Source organism: Lissotriton helveticus, chromosome 2_1 (genome assembly GCF_964261635.1).
Source record: "Lissotriton helveticus chromosome 2_1, aLisHel1.1, whole genome shotgun sequence".
In the NCBI taxonomy this organism is placed as follows: domain Eukaryota; kingdom Metazoa; phylum Chordata; class Amphibia; order Caudata; family Salamandridae; genus Lissotriton; species Lissotriton helveticus.
The window spans coordinates 232,755,943-232,779,872 of NC_136059.1; the positions used below are offsets into that span (position 1 = coordinate 232,755,943).

Sequence of the window (23,930 nt, forward strand, 5' to 3'; positions counted from 1 at the left end):
TTGGAGGATGACTCCACAGAACTTCTTAACCAATAGGGTAAAAGTTTGCAGGGGCAATCCTACCCACTTTTTCAGTAGTTCAGGGTTGCCTTACTGCAAACAGGTCCAAATTACCATATGCCAGGGCATTTTAATAATGACAAAAGTCTTTGGACACAACAAACCTAGCCTCTGAGGACTGTGCTATGCAGGGGAGGGCACTGTGGTAATCACCAGTATCCTCTCAAATCTAATGATAAAACCCAGCTCTAATCACAATCAGTATCCATAATCGATCCAGAGACAGACATCTGCTATCACAAAAGCACGGTTCATTAGCAAAGAGACAGGAGATACATAAATATCGTCCTAGCATCCTGTTATCTTTAATTCTAGTGTGCCAAAGTGTTACATATGACTCAACAGCCCTACCACGGTGCTGTCAACAGAATGCTCATAGCACCAACCATCCATATTCTTTTCTATTGAGCTCAGAGAAGTCTTTTCTGCCAATTCAACTCAGGCTATTGTGTACTCCTGATATTAATGTTACTCCTCTTGCTGGCTTGAGCACAGGCTGGGAGTTTTAGAGATTTAAAGCTGGAACTTAACACAGGGAGAAAGATACTTTTAAAAAGTTACCTTTCCTTATTTTTTATTAAAAATTAATCTTCACCAATGAATGTTTAATAACTACTAAAAATAGTTGTTTTATAATTTTTCTTGCTGGTCCCTCTCATGAGTATTAAAGTTTTAATCAGCACTTCGGTATTCTACATAATGAAGCTAGGCCTGCCACAGTGAAAAATTACTTTTGGGGCCTTAACACTGTAGGAACATGGTAATATTAATGTTCTACTTGTCCCACTTTTAACCACCATGCACCCGGTCTTGTGAACTACCAGGTTTCTAGAAGGCAGGTTTTACCTGATGAAAAGGATTATTTTGACGGTTGCACTGCATTTTTTACAACTTCAACAGTAGGATTGTACAGCATAGGCATGCAGCCATGTTTGGACTGTCCCAGTGGTGGATGGTAAAATAGGTGTTGCAGTCCACAAGTAGCATTTAACTTCCAGATCTTGGGTGCACTTTCTACAACATACACTACAGAGTTATAGGCAAGTTAAATGTACCAACTAGGAATAACCCAATTTAACCATATTTAGAGGGGGAGTGAAGGCAATTTATTCTGGGTTATCAGGGTAAAGTGCGCAGAGTTCTAAAGCCAGCAAAATTAAGGTCCAGAAAAATGTGAAAAATCTGGGATGACTGTGCAAATTTCCTAAACAAGGCTTCTCAAGTTAGTAAGGTATTTGTTAATGACAGAAATGGGTTGATCTATAAATTAAACAGTATTTTACAAATGTTGAAGTTCTAGACAATCAAAGCCATAAGAAGATTGAAACAAAATGCTCTTATATATTATTTCTCATTTCAAATTGTATGGTAGAAGTATGTTGTCATGTCTTTAGCTATTTATACATTCAGGGGTTTTATAAATTGATACATTTCAAGATACTGCATCAACTACATCCAGAGCAAAAATCTATTCTGTTCAGAATACACAGCCGTAACATGGATTCGTAAATGAAGCTTTTAACATCCCTTTTCATACAGTGTTCAACTCTTTTCAAAATACAATACAAATATTGACAAAATATGACATCCTAAATGAAGACATATTATGTTAATAAACGTTTGTCTGCTACAAAACAGTTAATGGCAGAAGAGCTTCAAAGAAAACAAAAATGTAATTCTAGTAAGGGAATGTGACTCGGGATATATCCACGCAGCCTACATTACTGGTAGAACATACACCTTTTCATAAAACCAACATTATTTTGATCAGAGTGGCAATAACTACGTTCTCAGAAATTAATAAGAAAGTGACAAACTGAAAGTCTCAGAATGCTTTCAGTATATTTTATTTTCTTGCATATTTTATCATATATCTCTAATAGCAACCCTATTGGTTTCCTCACATACTAAATGGCAACATTTACAGCATAGTCAAATAAAAAATGTCACTGTGTGTAGATAGAACATCATAACACTCCAATTAGGTGCCCTTTATTTTAACCCTTTATCATGACAGTGGTCTTCAACACCAAAAAGTGGATTGCACATATACTCTTTGGGATGGTTCATATTTAATTGCGAACAATTAAGAAATTCACAAATCCTACAGCTCATCCAGTTCATCAGAACATATTAAAGATAGCCTTTCTTTGATTCCCATATCTGTCTCTGAAAGATAAATTGGTTTTGGGTATTTTGTGTGGTCAAAAGCTTCTGTAAAGGTACAGTGAGAGAATGTAAGGCTTATGAAATGTGACGCATAGCTTAATCTTTATTTGTGAATCACCTTCCATTGAGGAGGAAGAAGTACAAAGAGCACAATATTTGAGATCAATTTCACTTTGACAAACAAATATAATTGTAGTTAATCTCCAATATAATTTTTTTTTCCACTGGGCAGTGCCCACTCAAGCCTCAAGTCACAAAGACTGAGCAAGTTCATCGCATTGTTCTAGAACAGATTAGCCTACTCTCTTCCATCCAACTGAACCCATTCTAGATCAGTCGACAAGTGCACCTACATAGCACATTTGCACTGCATTTCTGGCATGTATCTGTACTTTCTAATTTACACCTAAATGAATCAGGCCTAAATGGTGCAGTATACCATTATAATCTTTTCCATGGGGCAAGAAGGTAGGGCAAGGAAATATATTTTTTGGAAATTATTTCCATAAATAAATAAAGTTATGTTTTCCTACCCCTACAAACATATATTTGCAAATTTGAGAAAATGCACATGTAGAATAACAGGTGTTTACAAAGCTATGCAAGTTTGAATTTTCTTTAATGTCTACCTTGTCTTTTAAGAGAATGTTTAACAGGTGTAAAGAACAATAATACCTAGGCTTTCACCTACGCATCCAAGATCTATGCCATTGTTTTGTAAATCAAGTTACTGTTTGCACCTGTTCCTCTTATGACTATTTCAAGGCACATGATCATCTGTGTGGCAAGATCAGCTACTACTCAATGATATTTTTCATCATTTAATCAGTTTTCCCATTGTTAATAATTGGTCAGCCAAATCTGGGGAACTGTAAGTGTGATGATATTTCACCTCGGAATACTATGCACACCGTATTCTTTTATAAAATCTCATCTTTGAGACGAAAATGTATAAAACCCTTGATGTTAAAGCTGGGCTTCAGATACTGTTGTCTGGCGTATACATACTTGCAAATGCTACCAGAAATGTTCAAGTGCTTTGTAATGTTGCATTTTTTGTTGACTGTTATAAGTCGTAGGAAACAGTTGTAAATTGTAATCATATTATGTGATACTATGTTAAACTTTTAATATTTTAAGCTTTCATTTTTAAAAAAGGATGAATTTTGTATAAATGTTTTTTACTTGTCTTTTAGGTCTTTCTTAAACCATTGTAGTGATGTATTTTGCAGCTTTTATGATTCATTTTGTGGTTTGGAATAAACCTTATTTTGATTGATACAACTCAATGCAAAAGATTTGTATATTAATAAAGGGCAGGGAATGATTGCTTTTCATACATTCAGGAATACAATGCCTAGCACTAGTGTTCTTCTTTCGAGTTCTACAGCCATACCATTTCTGCAGTGAAACAACACTACCTAATGCTGTCTGAGTAGACCCACATATCTGTCTAGGTTGAGGAGGCTTAACAGGGAAGTGTTGTGGACATTTTCGCAATAAAAGACCATCTTGAATAGTGTTTTTCAAGCCCAGTAACATTTCACTAATGTTGAGGAATCATATTGGCTTGTTGCAACATTTGAAGTAAATGTCTGCCTAATTGTATGAAGAGCTCACACAGAGTTCCAGAGTTGTCCTGCAAGATCCTGTACTTAGTATATCACAAACATGCGCAAATGACCTACTAAGATGCCCGCACCTTTCAAAGCATTATACTCTACCACATTTTGTCGGTTGTTGCATTTCGATTTGGGTCACAAAGGATACCTTGGTTTGCATGGTGATAGTTTGATATAATATTCATGAAAACAGATTGTTTTTTTTTAAAACATGGTGTTTGGCATGGGTGAAATTATCATCAAAATACAACTTTATGTGCAATTGATGACTCTTTCTATGCTGAACAAATTACCCGTTTGTGAGTCAAAAGCAACCACTTTCAATAAGTCCTTTCAGAGCACACTATTTAGTACTTTTGCAGGGTTTCAGCCTCAGACGTACTGTGAATGCTGGTAAGCACATTTTTATGGTATGATATCAAATACACTGTCAAATACATATAAACAGTTTCAAAGCTCACTTTGTAAGGAAATGCTGTACAAAGTCCAAACAAGGTACAGTAGAAAATACTAAACATTTCAAAGCAAAGGGGTATTTTCTTGGGGGTCCAGACCAACAGTATATGTTTACTGACATGTTCCATTACATACATGTAACATATTTAATTATCATGGAATGTAAGACCATATTCACTGAAGGGTTTCTCCCAATGTGTGTACAGTGTACCAGTGAACAATTCATTGTTCAATTACATAACATGTATTTTACACTTTCGAATAGATAGTTCTTAAAAAGTCCTTACCATACTTAGATTAACACTTTGAAAAAAGACGTATGGAATCAAAGTCTCCATTTAAAAGCAAATCAAGCAAGTGAACTTTAAAAAAAATAAAAGTATCTCACACTGTTGAGTTAAGGATTTTCTATGTCCTCTGTGCTTCATATCCTTCCACAACATATTGTTTTAATTTCACTCATTTCTATCTGTGTGATGTGAATGAATCAGTTTTGGTAGTCATTTCATTAAAAGCTTACATATTATGTGGCATGCCATGTCCTTGTTTTTCATGTTTTCCATGAATTTGCATGTGGCATATTTAGTAACCTACTACATTAGCACAAAGACAGAATAGTATTGTGCACTGATGTTCTCATTTAATAGCAGATATCATTAAGGCCAAACATTTGGATGAGTACATTTACTTGTAAATTACAAACAGCTGCTATGAAAGCATGTAGTGAGAAAAGGTGTGTAGGATAACACAGTTTGAAATGTAGAAGACAAGTATGCCCACTTTAAGCACACAGGGACAAATACTATAGGGTAATTGTATGGTAATTTTGCATTTAATTCTCAAGTTCTAGAATCATTTCAAACCAGTAACGAATGTTTGAACTAATCATTAAAAATAACTGAAACTGAAAATTACAGCAACTCTCCCTAAGGTGTCATGACATACAATTCATTCCACAACAGAGGTTAGTGGCAGGATCAAGGAATAGTTTGCATGGCAAACAATTTTGTAAATGTCATAATGCTAGTGGGTAGAAGGTATCGGCACTACTGTCAATATGCACAGCTAGTACTGTTGATTTCGAAGACATTTATAAAATTGCTTTTGCATGCATATCTTTCCCTGGTATAGAGCTTGGCAGCAAAATATAAAAATTGTGCTCACCAAAAGAGTTTCTATTTTCAATTTCAACTATAACACTTTATTTGTTTTTGAGAAAATGTCTGATTCACTTGTCTGGGAATTTACCTAAATGGTATGCCACTTTCAAGTGTTGAAAGGAGCAAAGTGATGTGATGATAAGGTGCGGAGGATTAACTATTAGACAGCACACTTCTGAGCTGAGCCTTCTTTCATTCTAACCAGATGTAAATCATTGATTTTCAAAGTAAATTCTATATTTTTCTGGCTTGAGAATTATGCATTGGATTATAAATACAGTGTTGTGCTGGTACAATATTGATATAACACATTTCTCAGCAGTTTGCTCATAAATGTATTACCTTTAAAACTTAAAGGCAGACTTTCTTCAAAAACATTCTCATAGTTCTTCGAGGCTACACACTACTTCTATTCAAGCCCTTGTTTTAACTCTCTTCACAAATCAATATGATATTTGTTTGCTGTAGCAAAACGATATCTTCAAGCTATTCATTCAGAGAATCACAAGTAGAACACTTATACATATGTCAGATGATATAGACGAAAAACTTCTTGCAATAGTCTTTGGATTTGTGTATTTTCTGTCCCTAGCTCATGAAAAGTGGTTGGATTCTCACAAGAGAAGATTTCTGGTACAGTGTGAAGCCACAGCATCCATTAAATGGCCAAAACTCCACTAGTACATATATAATGTTAATACTCTCAACATTAGTGATGTCTTCATAAAAGATTCTGCATACTGTCGTTGCTGAAGTTTACGTACAAATGTAGCTTTCTGACTATGTAAACTGTAAAAGAATATCAATCATTCATGACATATCTGTTGCACTTCTTTACAACTTCTCTACAAAGTCATGTTTGTTGTTGGTATTTCACAGTGCACATAAACTGTGATCTTCCATTTTGATAATTCAATTCAGTCTTAAAGAAACATTGTTTGTTACAAGCTTTTAAACACACATTGCAAAGAAAAAATAAATTGATCCTTGCCTATGGAAACACTGGTTAAGGTCCAAGCCATTTCTGCTCTACTAACCATCACACAACATGTGCCACTTTGCGATTTGTCGCCTTGGATGCTCGCATATTTCTTTCCAGTGCTCTCCACTTGTTCCTTCTGCAGTAGCTCCCAACACTAATCGGCCAACAGTCTCGTTTCTAGAGCCCCTTTCGGAATCCAAAACTAAAAACTCAACACTGATGTCTTCCAGACCTTCACATGGAATGTCAAAGACAAACAATTCATTGAACACTGCATTTGGGGTGCATTTCTTGACATGAGTCTTCTTTTTGGAAATTCTTTTCTTGGCATAGTAGAGGTTTACCTTCACATATGGATCTGCAAGGAGAGATGAATAAACAAATTAGTTTTGCAAATGCTGAACCTTATTTTAGTATTTTGGTGAAGATTCTTCTTATAAGACATTAAGAATTGCAAATGTATTTTGGTCAAACAATCAATTACTTTTCTTCAAATTAAGACATCACCTTTGCAACTCTAACTTTCCAATCTTTAATAGACAATTATTTCTATTTCCTTGTACTAATCTTTGCAGCAAGCATGTGCAATAGTGAGTCGAGAGAGATAGTACACTGCATCTGGGGTTGTGCCATGCATTTTGGTTCTCCGCTGATTTCTGCAACTATTACAAAATGCCACTGAATGGTATGCTTCCTATAGAACATTTTATGTGACATGTTAGTTTCAGGTAAAGAGCAGTGAGCCCTGGTTGTATAATCAGGATGGAAATGTGTGTCTGTTCCTATTTGAATATTTATAAACAAATACATAATTCAGTTGCTTCTGTTAGACACAACTTTGACCTCCTGTGAACTCATGATCCCCTTCCTGTTTTCTAATCAATAGCCCATTTAATTCCTGCACAGCAGTCTTGCCTATTTAGAGCAGCTATGGCAACGCAATGTGAGATACAATGATGAATTTCATAGTAAGGTATATCACCACGTATTATTTGTTACTGGCATGGAAACATATCAATGATAGTCTCTGACAATATCCCAGTTGTTACAATTATGACTGTATCTTCACTAAGATGATACAAAAGATCATACATAGATCATGTGTAGATGATATATAGACATGCATGCTTGCACCCCTACCAATGCAGAACCCCCCCCCCCCCTGTGTGCTAGAATGGGAGAAACCATGAAGCAGTAAAGACTCTGCCAATGAAGATTCTTAGATGTAGGAAACGGCCATGTCTAGAATTTGGGCTTAGGTGACAACCAGTACTTTGTAAAGAACGTTTTATAAGGTGATTTTATGTGTGATTCTGAGTGGTGTTTACTGGCCTATGCAGTTGAATATTGAATAACATTTCGACACAATTATACCATTGCATTTGGAGAGCTCGAGGCAATTCATATATGAAAATCTGTGCTGTTCAAAGTTGCTTTGATTAAAATTATTGTAGTTGTTTTAGCAAAGGTTCCAAAGATATCGGGGCAAGGCTTGGTATCTGTTATCTGTAGACATTTTGGAGCTTTGCAAAACATTCAGTTTATGTCACAATTTTTAAGTCCAGTTACTCATATTTTTTCTTTATATGACTAAAATTTGGGGGTGATTAGTACTATACCTCTAAAATGGTGTTATTGGTTGTGTCACTATCTATTACGTTTACTGGTATTACATTTTAAATAGCTAGTAGATAAATAAAAACACGCTAAATGGCATCACACATTGCTACACTACTATATCATGTTTATTTTTCTTTCCAATAATATTTATATATTAAAATAGTAACATTTAGTTTCACAACCAAATGCCAGTATAGAACATGAATCTGAATATTGAATCCTGAATCATAATCTAGACATTATTATTTTCCTGTCTCATACATGACTTGAATTCGCCTTTTAAGATCAGTGAGCCAAATGTGACAAAATAAGGTATAAATTTAAGGGGTCAGAGTTGAGTTGTTAGCAAAGTGAAGATGGATGGAAATAGCCTCATAATTGGCAAATTCACTAACAGCATAATAGAAAATATGCTCTTCTTTTGCGATGTGTCTTTACAGTGTTTTTGATAGGTTGGCGTTCACTGAAAGCTATATAGGCTCTTGTCATACCAAATGTTCTTCATTTACAGAGAGAACCAAATCAGTGACAGAATATCAAAAACATAAATATGGTGTGGACAGAATATCGTGTGAAATAGTATTTAGGGCAAGAATATCGAAAAGGTAAGTCCAAATAGGTAAGTATAAATTTCATTTTCTTAACTCCAGATCTACGTACCTTGAAAATATATAACAATGTACATATGTGGAGTTGTATAAATAGTAAAACTTTACTTACCCATAGAAAATTACCTTCACAATATTCTTGTCCTCAGTATTTTTGACACAATATTCTGTCCAAGGACATTTTTGTTTCCGATATTTTGTTCAAACACCGACAGAATCTACTGATGCTTAACCTTGAATTCTTGTACTTCTTCTGGTTCAGCCCACTACAGGAATTATATCATACACCACTGGTTCTTAACCTGTGGTATGAGAACCCCTGGGTGTCCACAAGGACTGCTCAGGGGGTTCACAAGTGTGCTACAAAATTAAATAATATTAACACTGATCCATTTGAATTATTAAAGTATAACCATGTAAACCAAAATTGAAAATGTAAAAGCTTTTTCTACATTTGGCTGTAAATTAAACAAAATATTTCAATATTTGAGTTGTTGTTTGGTGTATACTTATTTTTGCATTTTTGTATATTGTTTTGAAGTACAAATCTTAGAGATTGCCTACACCGGGGGTCCTGAGCTTCCAATAATGACTTACTGGAGGTTTCCAGATTCCAGTAATGAGTCAGAGGGTGTCAATAGAGGAGAAAAAATAAAGAAATGAGGTCATACAATACTATTAAAAGTAATACTTTAAAATGATTAAGTATAACCAAGTAAACCAAAATTGAAAAAGTGAAAACTTTGTCTATGTTTGATAGTGAATTCAACAGAATACTTCAATATTTGAGTATTTGTTTGGTGTATTCTTATTTTTGTAGTACAAATCTTAGAGATTGCCTAGGGATCCTGAGCTTCCAATAATGACTTAGAGGGGTGTCCGGATTACAGTACGTTTTCAGTGAGGTCAACAGAAGACACAAGGTTACCAACCATTCTAATACAATATTTATTCTTCTCCACAACTGCCCATTACCTTTTATAACTTTCCAAACTTTATATGTTTAATGAATCACTTAAGCTCTAGTTTTTAACCGTATGACTCTCATCTAACTAAGTTTTGGGGTCATTATATTCCCTCTCCAATAGTCCACTCCACTTAAACATTTACTAGAGGTACAGTGATGGCCAAAACATGGTTTCTTCATATATTTAGAAAAATACCTTTTTTAGAAGCTATTAATCATAGAATAAAGTAATTCCTTTGGCAAAGTTACATACATATTAAAACAAACATTCCACACCTCCTCTGAGGTTGCCGGGACTCCATAACAGCGGTGCACCTCAGGGTCGGAGGTCGCCCTGTCGTTAAATCATCAGTTTCCCAAAGCACAAAACAGTTTGTGCCGATGCACTCCACTCCAATAAAGGGTTTGCCACGTCAAATTAGTATTTGCAGAAACGAAGGTTTATTCAGTAAAGTTTCAGCATGATGTATCGAGTAGTAACAAAACACCCAACGCGTTTCGACGATAAGCTCGTCTTGCTCATGGGTAAACTTACAGCAAATTTTGCTGCATTAAATAAAGTTCATTCAAAGTTTAGTAACACACCCACAGTATAGGCAAAAACATAGGACTTAACATAAACATGTATTTGCAAATAGCGGCCATATTTAGGTGGTGTTCTTATTCATCTGACACAGCCAAAGGAACATAGTTTCCTATTTAAAGAATAATTATTCTTGAATTCAGGAGTTTGTCAAATCACTAAACAAATTCTAGTCATACATGATAAATATCATATTCCAACAATCTCATCGCTGACTCGGCATTTACAATTACTGAAGAGAAATAAATCATCATGCCTTGTATTGTTATCAAAGGCTGAGGTAGTTCTTTTTTACATTTTTTTTTTACATTTCGTGTTTGCTGGAATACTGCCAACTTTCAACTTTTGCATGGCGATTCAAAACAATTTAAAACAAATATAAATACAAAAGAAAATTTGTTTGGAGCCGCTGTCAATGGGGGTAAATATTACTTATCAACATTAATCCAACCGGCACTTAGATCAATCTTGTATTCAATATAAAGTGTTACACCTAATGAATATATAGGCCACAGGAAGCTTAGAACTCATGTTTCTCAGGCAATAAGCCATGTTTGAGTGAACCTAGCCCACCCCTTCGGAGCTACAAAGTAATAGCTTGTCATTAGTTCACACATTGCTCTGTTTTTATTAATGTCTTAAAACAGCTTATCAGTAGGATAATTAATACATAAAAATATCCTCTGATTCTGACTTTATTACTGTTTGTGAAACAAAGGAGTAATCAAGAAATTGTATTAAAGCATAGTACATCGGAATACTCTGAAAGTGTTTTGTGACCCCAGAAGAGCCTCTTTGAAGCTAACATAATGTTTAAGTTCACCAACCTCAATAAAGCTCATTGTATTGACCTCAAAATGCTTACACACAGGAGAATCTGTAATATTATGTACCAATGTTACAGTTTAATTCATCCCCTTTAAATATTCAACGATTTTAGTTAGTGCTGTCATAAAATTGCTTGATATAAATATGATGGAATAGTCTGAAGTTGAATAAATACAGACTGCCTGTGTCATGTATGCACCTTCTTAAGGCAGATTCACATGGTTTGAGGTGTATTGTTGTAAATTTGATTCCTGGTGTTGTGCAAAGGAATTCTCAGCAAGTTAAAATCAAGTTATAAGACAAATGCAAAACATTTTTTAAAAACTGCACTGACTGCCTCATCAATTTACCTAAAACATGGCAGTAGTAGAGTCATACTGGACCACTGAAAAGTTCTACTTAGTTGTTTCTAAAATGAGCACTGTTGATGATGTACTCATTAACAATCACCAACCTTTCCAAAGATGACTCTACTTTACACAATAAGGTAATTTAGGACATTCATTTTGAACCCACTCAAAGACACACAATGAGGTCTAACAATTAGATGTTAAGAAAAGAATACTGTAATCAAAATATCGTCCAATAGAAATGTTGTCGACTAAAAACTGTTTTTAAAAACAACAGTCCTTTGGAGGTAATTTAAACCCAATGGAATTATATTTTTGTAAACAATATGTAGGTCAACATAGTTCAGTCAGATGATATTTTTGCTAATAATATTCTCATTGCAATTAAAGAGATTGAGTCCTTCCTTTCTTATCCAGTATAAAAATGTTTACGTTTACAATGAGGAAAAATGGATAGAATGATGTACAAATGAAGCTAGTTTTTGACAGTCTTAGAACAATAAAGTGAAGGATTCTAGAACACTGTAAGATCTTGTAGCACCATATAATTCATAGATACAGTACCATTACCAAAGACATTTATGAGTACCTGGAATTGAATTTCTGGAGTTCTAACTGGGGAACTGAAAAATTATTTTATGAATACGCCCCATGATTACCATGCTACAATTTTATAATAAAGAATATCCATGTTGTGGTGGATTACTTTAGAACCCTCAAGGTAAAGAGGAGTGTTTTGTTAATTTCAATATTTAAATATATTTGGAAAAATGTATTGAATTAAGGACCCCACATGAACACTGGCTGAGGTTAGATTTGCATAGCCTGCAGATCACACATGTAAGTAATGGAAGGTACTCCTCTTCTATTCAAATGTCAATCAGTATCACCAAAGCTGAGTTAGGTATTACAATGCTTAATACTGAGTGTCAGAAAACAAAGGCAGCAAAACCCTTTCTTTGTGTGGCTAATATTATTTTAATAGTTGAGTGTTAAGGTTTTTTCCAGTTAAATTTTATACGATTTCAAATAATGGATTATTGTTAATATTAGAGTGCAAACAATCATCAATCAATAGCATATGTAGAAACCAATTTATGGTTTTAAATATTCTTATGTAATACTTGTTTTCTCAATCTGAAACTAAGTCTATGCTGGTAAAATACGTATTTTTTTGTATAAAGCATTTTCAAAAACTACTGCACGAACATTTTGCCACATAAAAAAATATTTTCCAATGAGCATGGATGTGATTGAAGGTTTTCTGGTGGATGAAATAACTAGCACTAGGATGATTTGTCTACTGGTGCCTACGAGTGGAGAGGCAAACTTTGCTGTCCAGTACCAATATTTTGTAGTTTACTGTTTGTCTATTTCCTGCTTTTTTATGTAGCTCATATACATATCAATGCTTATTTAAGAACACATTTTCTCATTGAGTAGTTCAAGTCATTAATTATATGGTGCAGAAACTTATGATGCTGCTCTGATGCCATATAGGTGCTCCCCCATCAAGTTCTACTTCACCAGGGAGTACATGCATCTTTTTATTGTTGCTAGAATTGGGATATATGCTATTTTACAGATATCTAGGAGAACTACAAAGTTATGTCTTGAGTTTTTTTTTATAGCGTAAACTAGACCCAAAGGTATCAAAGCACTTTACATGAGCACCAGTTGCGTTACAGACAGACACATTCATTTTTTTTAGTTTGTTAAACATGGTGAGATTAAGTGATTTGCTCAAAATAGCAGGATGTTGAGTGTCCCTAAGGAGACTGGAACCCAGTTCTCCAGCTTCTAGGTTGACCGCCCTAGCCAGTAGGTCACATCCTCTCCCCCAAACTGGATTATTCTTGTGTAAGAGACATGTTGCTTTCTTATGATTCGGTTAGGCCATAGACGTTTTGTGAATTGATGAATGAATGAATGAGTGAATGGGAGGATGGATGAATGAATGAATCTTAAAGCATCTCCACTAACAGATTTATAAAGGCAAAAAAGGGATTATAGAGTATCTTATGTTGAAAAACTGACCAAACCTAGGAAAAAGCCTTACAGACGCTCTAGCAGAAGAAGTAAGTCCTACACAGGTTATACATCTACACTCAAGAGGTAAATACTGTTTAACTTCATAGATGTCTCACTAAGTCTAATGTCCACTTCTAGCATCTGCAGTCATCTGCAGGGCATGAAAATAAATGTTGAAATGGTCTACTTAACCATATATTAGAAACAATACATTTCTCACAAGTAAGGGCAGGCACTCTTTCCTACTACATGAAATCTGGGAGTGTTAGTATAATACAGTAATGAGGATTTTGGGACCGAACAAGTTTCTTATTTTATTTATACATGCCACTCAACCACAAATGAACACAGCTTAAAACAGTGGCATATTATATATGTTGAAACCTCGTTCTATTGGGAAAGGACTTTGATTCTGTCTTAATGATTCTATAATAAACGTCTGTGGTTGAAATATCAATTATCACCTCTATTGTTTTTTTGTAGCCAATGAAAAAATATGACTGCATTTTAGAGATATGTAAGTGCGTTTGTGGCAGGGGACTGCATAAATTTAAAAAAGTCACTAAATTTCAGAGCAGAATGTTGCATAGCTTCACTCACTTAATTAGATGATTTATTGTGCAAGTTTATTCTGTGATGGAAATCATTTGTGGTTGTCACATACCATATACATATTAACAAAAATTTGGAGAATCCACCTGCTTTAGGAACCCTGACTTGTCAGTGTAGAAACAGCTGAAGTGCAGTATAAAACCCTACATTATAATCAAATTAATTGACTAAGGAAAATCAGAGCTACCCTTCACTCTAAAATGGAAAACATATACAATAAGAATCAGTCTGTGCCATATGGAAAACTATTTCAAAACACTGAATCTACTATTCCACAGCACATGATCATTCAACAGAAATTACTGGAAATCAGACTAAGTTGACAACTTATTTGTCCTGCTTTGCAAATGCAGTTAGTTATGATAGGTCAGAAAACAAATTGCTCACATTTCTAGGAATACTCTATGCAGTAAAAGAGGCTTGTTGACTTTAGTTTTATTTTAACTATGACCTGTTGACATGACCTAAGCACCAATTGTGTTAGGCTACCATATCAACATCAGCTGTGTCAAAGCTGACCTTGCTAACCACTGCGTGTTTAGGACAAACACATGGGAAATCAATTTAATATTAAATAGATGAGACTCAACCATTTCTCACACTGCATTACCTATAATACAACATTGCCACCCAGTGTTGCTGTCTCAATCCTTATCCGCCATGAAAACACTGCAGTGCCTGTCCTGGAATGTGAATGGCCTGCGAGTTAAAAGTAGGAGGGAGAGAATTCTACAGTATTTAAAAGATTCACCTGCACAGATAATTATTCTACAAGAAACCCACCTGGTAAAAAAAGAATGAGCGATATTTGTGGAAAGCTCAGGTGGGTGGAACACTATGCCTGCTCATGTCACACAGCTAATATCAGGGGTGTGGCTATTTTAATAAAAAAGCAAGCAAATGCGTCCCTACAAGAGGTGAGAACTGATTTAAGTGGCAGGTGGGTGATAGCAAAGATCTTGGTAGAAAATGTCCCTATTACAACTGTTGGATATTATGGTCCTAATCAGGATGATCCATCAACGTTAAAAACCATCTTTTTGAATGTCTTGGAGTTCCCTGACTCGACCATCCTAGCAGGGGATTTTAATATAGTTTTTAATCCGAGATTGGATAAATCATCAAAAAGTAGAGCCACAACCTCCTCTAAATCAAGGGCTTTTCAAAAACGATGATGAAGCAATATTATATTTGTGATATATGGAGAGAGAGATCGGGAACACAGTTGGGCTTATCCTTCTATAACAAAAAATATAGACACAAATCACAAATTGATTATATCTTGATCCAAGGGACCGCACAAAGAATATCGGGCATCTAACTTGTCATTTGTCGGACCATGCAGCAGTCTGGATTAACTTGAATTTAGCTGGCAGAGAACAACAGAGGGTGTGGACGTTTGACCGCGATCAATCAATCAATCAGCGAATTTATAGAGCGCACTACATACCCGTGAGGGTCACAAGGCGCTGGGGGAGGGGGGTCGCAGCAGCTAGTGGTCGAAAAGCCAGGTCTTGAGTAGTCTCCTGAACGACAGCGGGTCTTCAGTCTGTCGTAGTAGGAGAGGGAGGGAGTTCCAGGTCTTAGCGGCGAGGTGGGAGAAGGACCTACCCCCGTAGGTGGTTCTGCAGATGCGTGGGATGGCGGCCAGTGACAGGTCGGCGGAACGGAGTTTTCTGTTGGGTGCGTAGCGTGAGAGTCTGTCGTTGAGGTAGGCCGGGCCGGTGTTGTGGAGTGCCTTGTGTGCGTGGGTCAGAAGTTTGAATCTGATTCTTCTGTCGATGGGGAGCCAGTGCAGGTTTCTGAGGTGGGGGGTGATGTGGTCTTGGCACGGTACATCGAGGATCAGGCGTGCGGAGGCGTTCTGGATTCTTTGAAGTCTGTTGATGAGTTTGTATGGGGCTCCGGCGTAGAGGACATTGCTGTAGTCGAGTCTGCTGCTGACGAGGGCGTGGGTGACGGTTTTTCGCATGTGTGTCGGGATCCATCTGTAGATCTTGAGGAGCATGCGGAGGGTGTGGATGCAGGTGGAGGATACTGCGTTGACTTGGTTGGTCATGCTGAGTTTTGAGTCAAGGATGACTCCAAGGTTGCGTGCATGGTTTGTAGGTGTAGGGGGGGAGCCCAGTGATGCGGGACACCAGAAGTCATCCCAGGGTGAGGGGTTGGGCCCGAGGATGAGGATCTCCGTCTTGTCCGTGTTCAGTTTGAGCCGGCTTTCTTTCATCCAGTCGGTGACGGCCTTCACACTCCTCCTAGATACCGCTGTTACTGGATATTTGATCCAGGAGGTGAAAGCATTTTTGGATATCAATATAGTATCAACAGATATATTGGTGGTATGGGAAGCCCTGAAATATTTTTTGAGAGGCCTGAGTACAAATAAAACTGTCCATAAAAACAGACAATACAGGCAGGAGATTGCATCTGTGGAGCCCCAAATGAAGGTGCTGGAGGAAAGGATTAATTGGGTAACCGACCAAGAGCAAGCTCTCCAAGAGACAATAATGGCAAAATGAGAGGTGTTAAAAGCCCGGGTGGAAAGTACCATTCAAACAAGAATTTCTAACAGGTGGGAGGTGAGCAAGCTTGCTCACTTTGAATATGGAGAAGGGGCTGGTAGGCTATTAGCTTGGAAAGCCAAAATAGACAGAGTCAGGAATTAAATTAAACAAATAGGGGATGAAGGCTCGAATGCATTAATAAGCGGGGAGGAGGAGATGGGAGAGATCTTCCACGCTTATTTTAAAGAACTATATAAAGATGAAAGTGACTCTGATATAACATCTATTCAAGGCTGGTTAAATTCGATTTAACGACCTTCATTGGATATAATACATCTGGAAACCCTGGAGGGAGGAATATCGCATCAAGAAGTCAGGAAGGCTCTTTTGGATTGTAAAAAGGGCAAAGCTGCAGGGCCGGATGGTCTCCCTGCGGAATTATACAAGGAATTGAGTGAGATAGTTATCCCTGTTTTTGTTGAGGTGTTCAACAAAATTTTGATAGATGCAGCTCAGCCTCCTGCTACCTGGGGGAAGCAAATATTATCCTAATCCTTAAACCAGGTAAACCCCTTACAAAATGTAGTTTATACAGGCCAATATCCATGTTAAATTCCGATTACAAGGTTTTCTCTAAAATATTGGCAGATAGGCCAGGGGGCATAGCAGGTGTGCTTTTGCATACTGACTAGAAGGGCTTTGTTAAGGGTAGGAATCTCTTCGATCTCACCCACGAGTTTATTGGTGCGATAGATCTTGCATCCACTTTTTCTCTCCCCCTGGCAGCGATGACATTGGACGCAACCAAAGCTTTAGATAGGGTGGATTGGAAATATCTTGGGTCTGTTTTGGAAAAATTGAAAAAATGTTGCCGCACCATCCGCCTTATATACAGAAGGCCACCTGCCAGGTTGGTGGCAAATGGTAGAACGATCAGACCATTCAAAATTGAAAGGGGAACCAGGCAGGTCTGCCACCTCTCCCCTCTCCTTTTTGACCTTTATATAGAGCTGTTTGCTCAGTACCTAAGGGAGGAGCCTGCTATTACACCATTTAAGAGCGGCTCATGGGGGAGGAAGGTAGCCCTGTATGCCGATGATATTCTTATTTTGGAGTCAGATTTGGAACCCTCTTTTCCCTGGGTGATTGAATTAGCTAGGGAGTTTGGCCGGGTCTCTGGCTATGAGGTTAATGAGGACAAAGACCGAGTTAATGACATGGAACCTGCCAATGTGCTGATACCAAACCAAAAAAGAGTTGCGCTACTTAGGTGTAAAAATTGTTCCAGAGATAGACAAAATAGCAAAAGTCAATCTTATTTATATTTTGAAGGAATCTCAAGCACTTATGAAATCTTGGATACATCTTTCATTGTCTATCTTGGGCAGAGTAAATCTCATAAAAATGTCTATCTTGCCAAAGGTAATGTTTCTGTTTAATACCATTCCTTTAAACTTCGAGAAAGCATTAATTGACAAATTTCAGAAATCCATTAACTCCTTTGTTTGGGCATCAAAAGCCGCTAGAATATCATGGAAGAAGTTAAGATGCAGAAGGGAGAAAGGTGGTCTGGCACTTTCTGATATCCAATATTATGCTTGGGCTTTTCAGCTATCGTATTCCAGAATTTTGTTAAAATGCCCAGACTCTTCAGGGAGAGGTCAAATGTTTTTAGCCATGTTGGAACAACTGGGGCTTCCTCGAGAAGGCTTTTTATTTAAGTATGGGGACAAAAAATGTTTTAAGAAGGTCAGACTGAAAGTCCTAAGTGGCGCGGCTCAAAATTAGGCTAGGATCAAAAAACTAATAGGTCTTGAATACTACTCAAGGCTTTGCCCCCATGTGGGACAGCCCATGAACTCCCAGCTGCCTAAAAGATCAGTTGGCAGTCCGTTTGAAAACAGCGGGGGCAGCAGTATGGGGGGGATCTCGCGGTTGATGTATCTCTCTTGCAGTGGGCCACGTTAAACGATAAACTGGAGGGAGGCATGTCAAGGTTCAAGTATCTGCAGTTACTTAGTTGGTCTCAGAATTTGAAGATCCCGTTAGGCCGAGGGAACCCCCTGGTAGATCATTTGGTTAATAAACCTGTAAGGAAGAAATTTCTTTTTTCTATTGGGCTATCAAAGAGGCTATTGACGGCGAGTTCAAGCTAGCCGAGCAGTTAAGGGGGGAAGCCATACCGTAAACTGACTGGGAGGATTTGTGGAAGACCTCTTATAATATCCTCTTCTCAGTAGTGAAACCAGCTTGGTTGAGGAGGAACCACTATTTTAAAACACATAGGGCTTACTTCTCCCCGGTGAGGCTCTCTAAAATGTCTAACGGCCCACCGGCAAGGTGTAAAAAATTTAATCTGGAGAATGTCGTGGATGTACATATGTTTTGGGCCTGCCCATCTCTTGCGAAATTCTGGAGAGGAGTTGGAGACTCTTTAACATCAATTTTGAGCCATACAATACAAATTTCCCTTAAACTCATCATTTTCGGCATATGGGGTGATATCACAGGCCCAGATAGAGATTTTCTATTTTTTGCTATTCTTTTAGCTGGACGGGAAATTTTTAAGAGATGGGTCAAGTCAACACCTCCCACACATTCGGAGAGGCTATCTTCTTTATATAAAATCTCTAAAGCTGATTTGGCTCGATTGAAAAACTCTAAGAAGGGAACCATTTGGAACAGGTTGCTAAATTGGACCTCAGTCTGAGGGTTTTTTCTTTTCTTTTTCACTTGTTTTTGTCCTATGATTAAGCCTCATGGGAACTCTCAGACTGTGCCTAGACTGAGGATGGCCTTCCACACCAGTCTCGGTTTAATCCTGAAGAGAGTGCAACCACCCTCCCTCGTAACAACGGGAGGGCAGCAACTGGAAGGAAGTGGGTAGTCTACTGGTAGGCGTGAGATGAAGGGCGGAAACGATTACCTCAGGGCCTACCTCTCATTTTGAGGTAACAGTGGCAACCTATGGATTTCATGTTAGCTGAGGTTAGAGGCGAATGAGGATAAAAAAAAAGTTTTTTTTAAAAGAGACAAAAAAGAAACAAAACAAAAACAATACAACATTGCCTTTGCCTTCCTCTAGTTACGGGTAGAGTTATATTGACTACAGCAGCTTTAACAGGTTATTTTTTTTTTTTTAAATATGTGCTTATTCGAGAACTAGTTTAATATGCAGAATAGACCACTCGATCAGGGATATATTTGATCTTACTCACTTCAGATAACAAAATAATAGGATTATTTTATGCTACGTAAAAAATTTAGGATTCATAGGCTATTCTTTGTTTAGGGTATTTACCACCTAAATAGAATGATGGTAATATGTAATATGGGAGGGCAATATTGAACATGCATATCTTAAAATTAAACCTATCATCAAACTCCTACTACAATGTTTTGGATATTTTAGAATTGCCGAGGGTGAATGGGTCTGCACCCCTCTCTGTACTTGATATATAATTAGTTTCCATGCTTTTCTGTATCTTTGATAGCATATTAAATAAGCAAGTGTCTTTCGTATGCTTTTAAAGCCTTGAATTTAACACTTTTATTTAAATATGTACTCAATGTAGTGTGTTTACCCAATGAATGGCTTGATTAGATTCACTAACTCTCCTCAAAGTTAATCTGGATGATATTTTGAGTATTTGTGCTGTATGTACCTAGCTTGGAAAGCAGTGATGTGGTGTGTGTAAAGTGCGGAGACGTATGTAGTACAGATTTATATTGTGTGATAGGATGGACTACTTGCCATTGGTCAAAAACTTGGATATATCAGGTGGCTTTGCATGAGTTTGAAAGAATGGTTTGTGGATGGTGAGCTGAAATGTAATGATGATACTGGCATCATACAAGAGAGACAGCATTCAAAATGAGAATAGTAATGAAGCAGCAATGTGTAGGCAACTTAAATTGTGATATAGAAATCATCAGCACAAGTGTTAAGTGCAGGAGCATCTTAATGTCAACATAGGAGTCTAATATGTGTTCCAGCAACTCGCTGCTTGTTAATTCTAAGCCAGGTAGAGGTTATAGGAAAAGTTGGTATTGTTTCATGAAAGTAATTGTTTGGCTTGTCCTCTCTCTATCCAAATGCCAGTCAGCATCTCTTCTCCCTTAAATCTTTATAATAATAGCACTGTTTGCATTCAACCATCTTATATTGCCTTGCTCCTCTAGTAACCTGCTCTATCCCCCTCCATCTGGCTGCTGTAGAATTCAATCTCCTTACGCAGCACTCACAAGTTTCTAACTTCATCACAGCTGTCCATTACAATCACCTATTGTTCATCCTCATCTCATTGACATTTCAAATGCATTTTAAATAATGATCTACTGCCTTCACAAACACCCAACACACCACCATCTGCCATAAACTGTTTTTCTGTCCTTTTTCTAAATCAGCACTTTTCAGTTACCTGTCACTCAAAAAAGTGGCGATCTCCAGGATCCTGCGATTCTGCCAATGGGTGGTGCTATGTGAGATCTTCTGTAAGCCTGCCTCTGTCAATAATACTAGTTTAGAACCAGAGCTGAATTTCAGTTTTCAACCCCTCTTGTATCCACCCTAGATTCCATTTCAAGGTTTACTTTTCTACTACTCATGTATTATGGTACTTGTATGCCTCACCTAGCCATGAGAGCTGGAGAGGGGACTTTTGGTGAATATATTATACTTGGAACTCTGTCTCACATCTTCCAGCATGTGCTCCCTTGCATGAATTCTGGTAATATTATGAAAGTTGGTCCAGTCCATTTTCCACTTAGGATTTTCGTTCTGCCTTCTGGTTGCTTACCGGAACGTCTGAGAACTCCTTCAGGCAGAGAGTTGGAGTAGGGACTTTGACTGCTCTCACCTGCACTCTACTGCAGTCTGTTCAACCCTATTTGAATTCAAATCATCCTGTGTGGCTGTAAGCTGGAATGACAGATTTAAGTCTGGCTTTTGCATTCAGAACTTGTGCTTCAAATACTGTTGCTGGGAGCTTCTGCTTTCTTCCCAAGTTGCCTGACCTATTGAATCCTTGAAACCTTGAGATGGGTTCTTGATTCCTGCTACTGATTTTTGCAGTCTCCTGCTTTCCAGTGGCTGCCCTGAGCAGCGTTGTGTGCATGTGCTTCCCTTGTTTCTCAGTCTTACCTTTCTTTCTGCCTTTCCTCTGTAACCAGATATCCTGTTTTTGTGTGTTCCCAGATGGGCTTCTTCATTTACTTGTTCTAAATATCTGTTCTGTGCTTTTTTTAAATTAAATTGGTTTTTATTATTATTAGTGTTGTTATAATTAGTATTATGTGCATGACAATTATTACATTGCAACAGTTCCCATTACATCTGAAACCTCAGCAATCCAATGCAAGTTACGTATCAACTTTCTAGAATGCATGTAGATACAGTTGTACATGTTATAGTCAATTTATGTTGGCATAGAGCCAGTATGTTGTTAGCTGAAATAATCGTTTATATGTTGAACATCTATCATAACCAAGTAAACTCACAAACCGCAAAACATACCAGTTGTACCCTCCTCTTCAAGCTATTGAATAACATATCTGCACATGTCTAGAATCAGCACAGTTTTCGCTACCACACCATGTTGAATGTGCCCAGCCGCCCACCCTACTTTCACAAGATATAAATTCAGGTCTATGTGCCTGTCAGGGAAATTTCTGTTCTGTCCTTGTTCCGAATTCCTGTATTTATTCCATTTCCTAGCAGGGCAAAACTTGTTTGGGTGCCTGTTAGGTACATGCTTGAATTAATTGCTCTGAATCCTAGTTCCAGTTTCCCTGTACCAATGCGGCAGGCAGTACTTATCCAGTACATGTTGGGTACATTCTCAAGTTCCTTGCTCTGAATCCAAGGTCTAGTTTCCTGTACCATTATTTGTTCCAGTGCCTGTTTGGTATAACCTGCCCTTGACTCCTGTATTCCTTTTCTTGATTTCTGAAGCCCTGTTCTTACTTCCTTAATTTGTTTTTCTCCTTGTCTGATTGCTGTCTTGTCTGTCCTGTATTCTCTCTTTTGCTGTCCATATCCATTTACAGAGTGACCTGTGCCCTTGTCTCCGTTTTGATCAGGTAAGGCAAAGACGTTGGAGTCTTATCTGTCTCAGAAAGATATTCCTGACTTGAAGGTTTCTTCCTAGAAAGCTAAAATAAGTGTTGAGCGGGTCTCAACAACACAGTGGCCCACTTGGCATCCGCTGTGATGAAAGGGCATGCAATGGATCAGCAGATGCACATTCATCTCAGAGATCACTGCCAGTCAGGCAGGGTTCTTTTAACATGGAAGGCAGTACTCTTCCAGTGGGACATTTATGCACTTACTTTTGTAGAAATATTGAACAAACCAAAAGAAATCACTTTCTGACATTGGCTAGTGAGTTATTGGATATCGTTTTTTTTAGTCTGTAACATATATCTAACTTTGCTTTAAATTCCTAATTTACAGTGCATTCTCTTGCAAAGCCATTCATCACCTTTGGGGCTAGATGTAGGTAAATAGGTTTTACCGATTCTAAAATACCGAATTTTACCGATTCGGTATTTTAGAATCAGTAAATCCTATGTAGGTAATTATTCGGTAAAAATTACCGAATTGTTAAGATTCGGTAATTACCGAATCGGTATTTACTGATTCGGTAATTGCCATTCATTCCTATGGGCGGCCCATAGGAATGAATGTCAATTACCGAATCGGTAAATACCGATTCGGTAAAATAGGGAAATAGTCAACGGTGACAGGTTGTTACTTAGACACCCTGTTGCACCCCTGAATAGTGCTGGTGTGCACATGTGGCATACATACATGCCATTAGGGCATGTATGTCTGTCACATGGCACAGGTGTAAATGCACACATTTGCATTTACACAGGAATTCCTTATTTACCACCAACCAATAGTTGGTGGTAAATAACGAATCCTTAAAGCACAAAAGCACTCTTTAAAGTGCTTCCTACATCTCATTTACCAATTCGGCAAATACCAAATCGGTAAGTGATGATTTGGTAAATACCGAATCGGTAAATACCGATTCGTTATTTACTGAATCGGTAAATATACCACCTACATAGGAAAAGGCTATTACTGGTACCGACCGGTAAAAGCCTACCTACATCTGGCCCTAAGTTTCTAAACATCTAGAGGTAGAAGTGTGAGCATTAGCATTCAATGTACCACTGAAAAGGTTTCATTTGTTGTGCAGAACAAGACAAATGTTTCTTTAAGCCGTGTATCTCTGCCTTGCCTGGAGGAATATCCTGATGAAATCATTAATCTTGATGAGTCTGACTGTCTCTTCCCATGTGTCTCTGTAATGAATCCATTGTCCTCCCACGGCCGTCCATACCATTTTCCCTATTTATTTTACTCCTG

The 23,930-nt window shown here is 37.5% G+C and overlaps 1 protein-coding gene across 1 annotated transcript in view; it reads right to left on the reverse strand.

Annotated features, from left to right (window-relative positions):
* Positions 1 to 1,890: 1,890 nt before the first annotated feature.
* SYT4 (synaptotagmin 4) overlaps positions 1,891 to 23,930 on the reverse strand; it is a 33,212-nt gene continuing 11,172 nt past the window's right edge. The window contains exon 4 of the mRNA XM_078674735.1: positions 1,891 to 6,807. Coding sequence (XP_078530861.1) covers positions 6,500 to 6,807 — 308 coding nt within the window. The 3' untranslated portion in view covers positions 1,891 to 6,499. The remainder of the gene's footprint in view (positions 6,808 to 23,930) is intronic.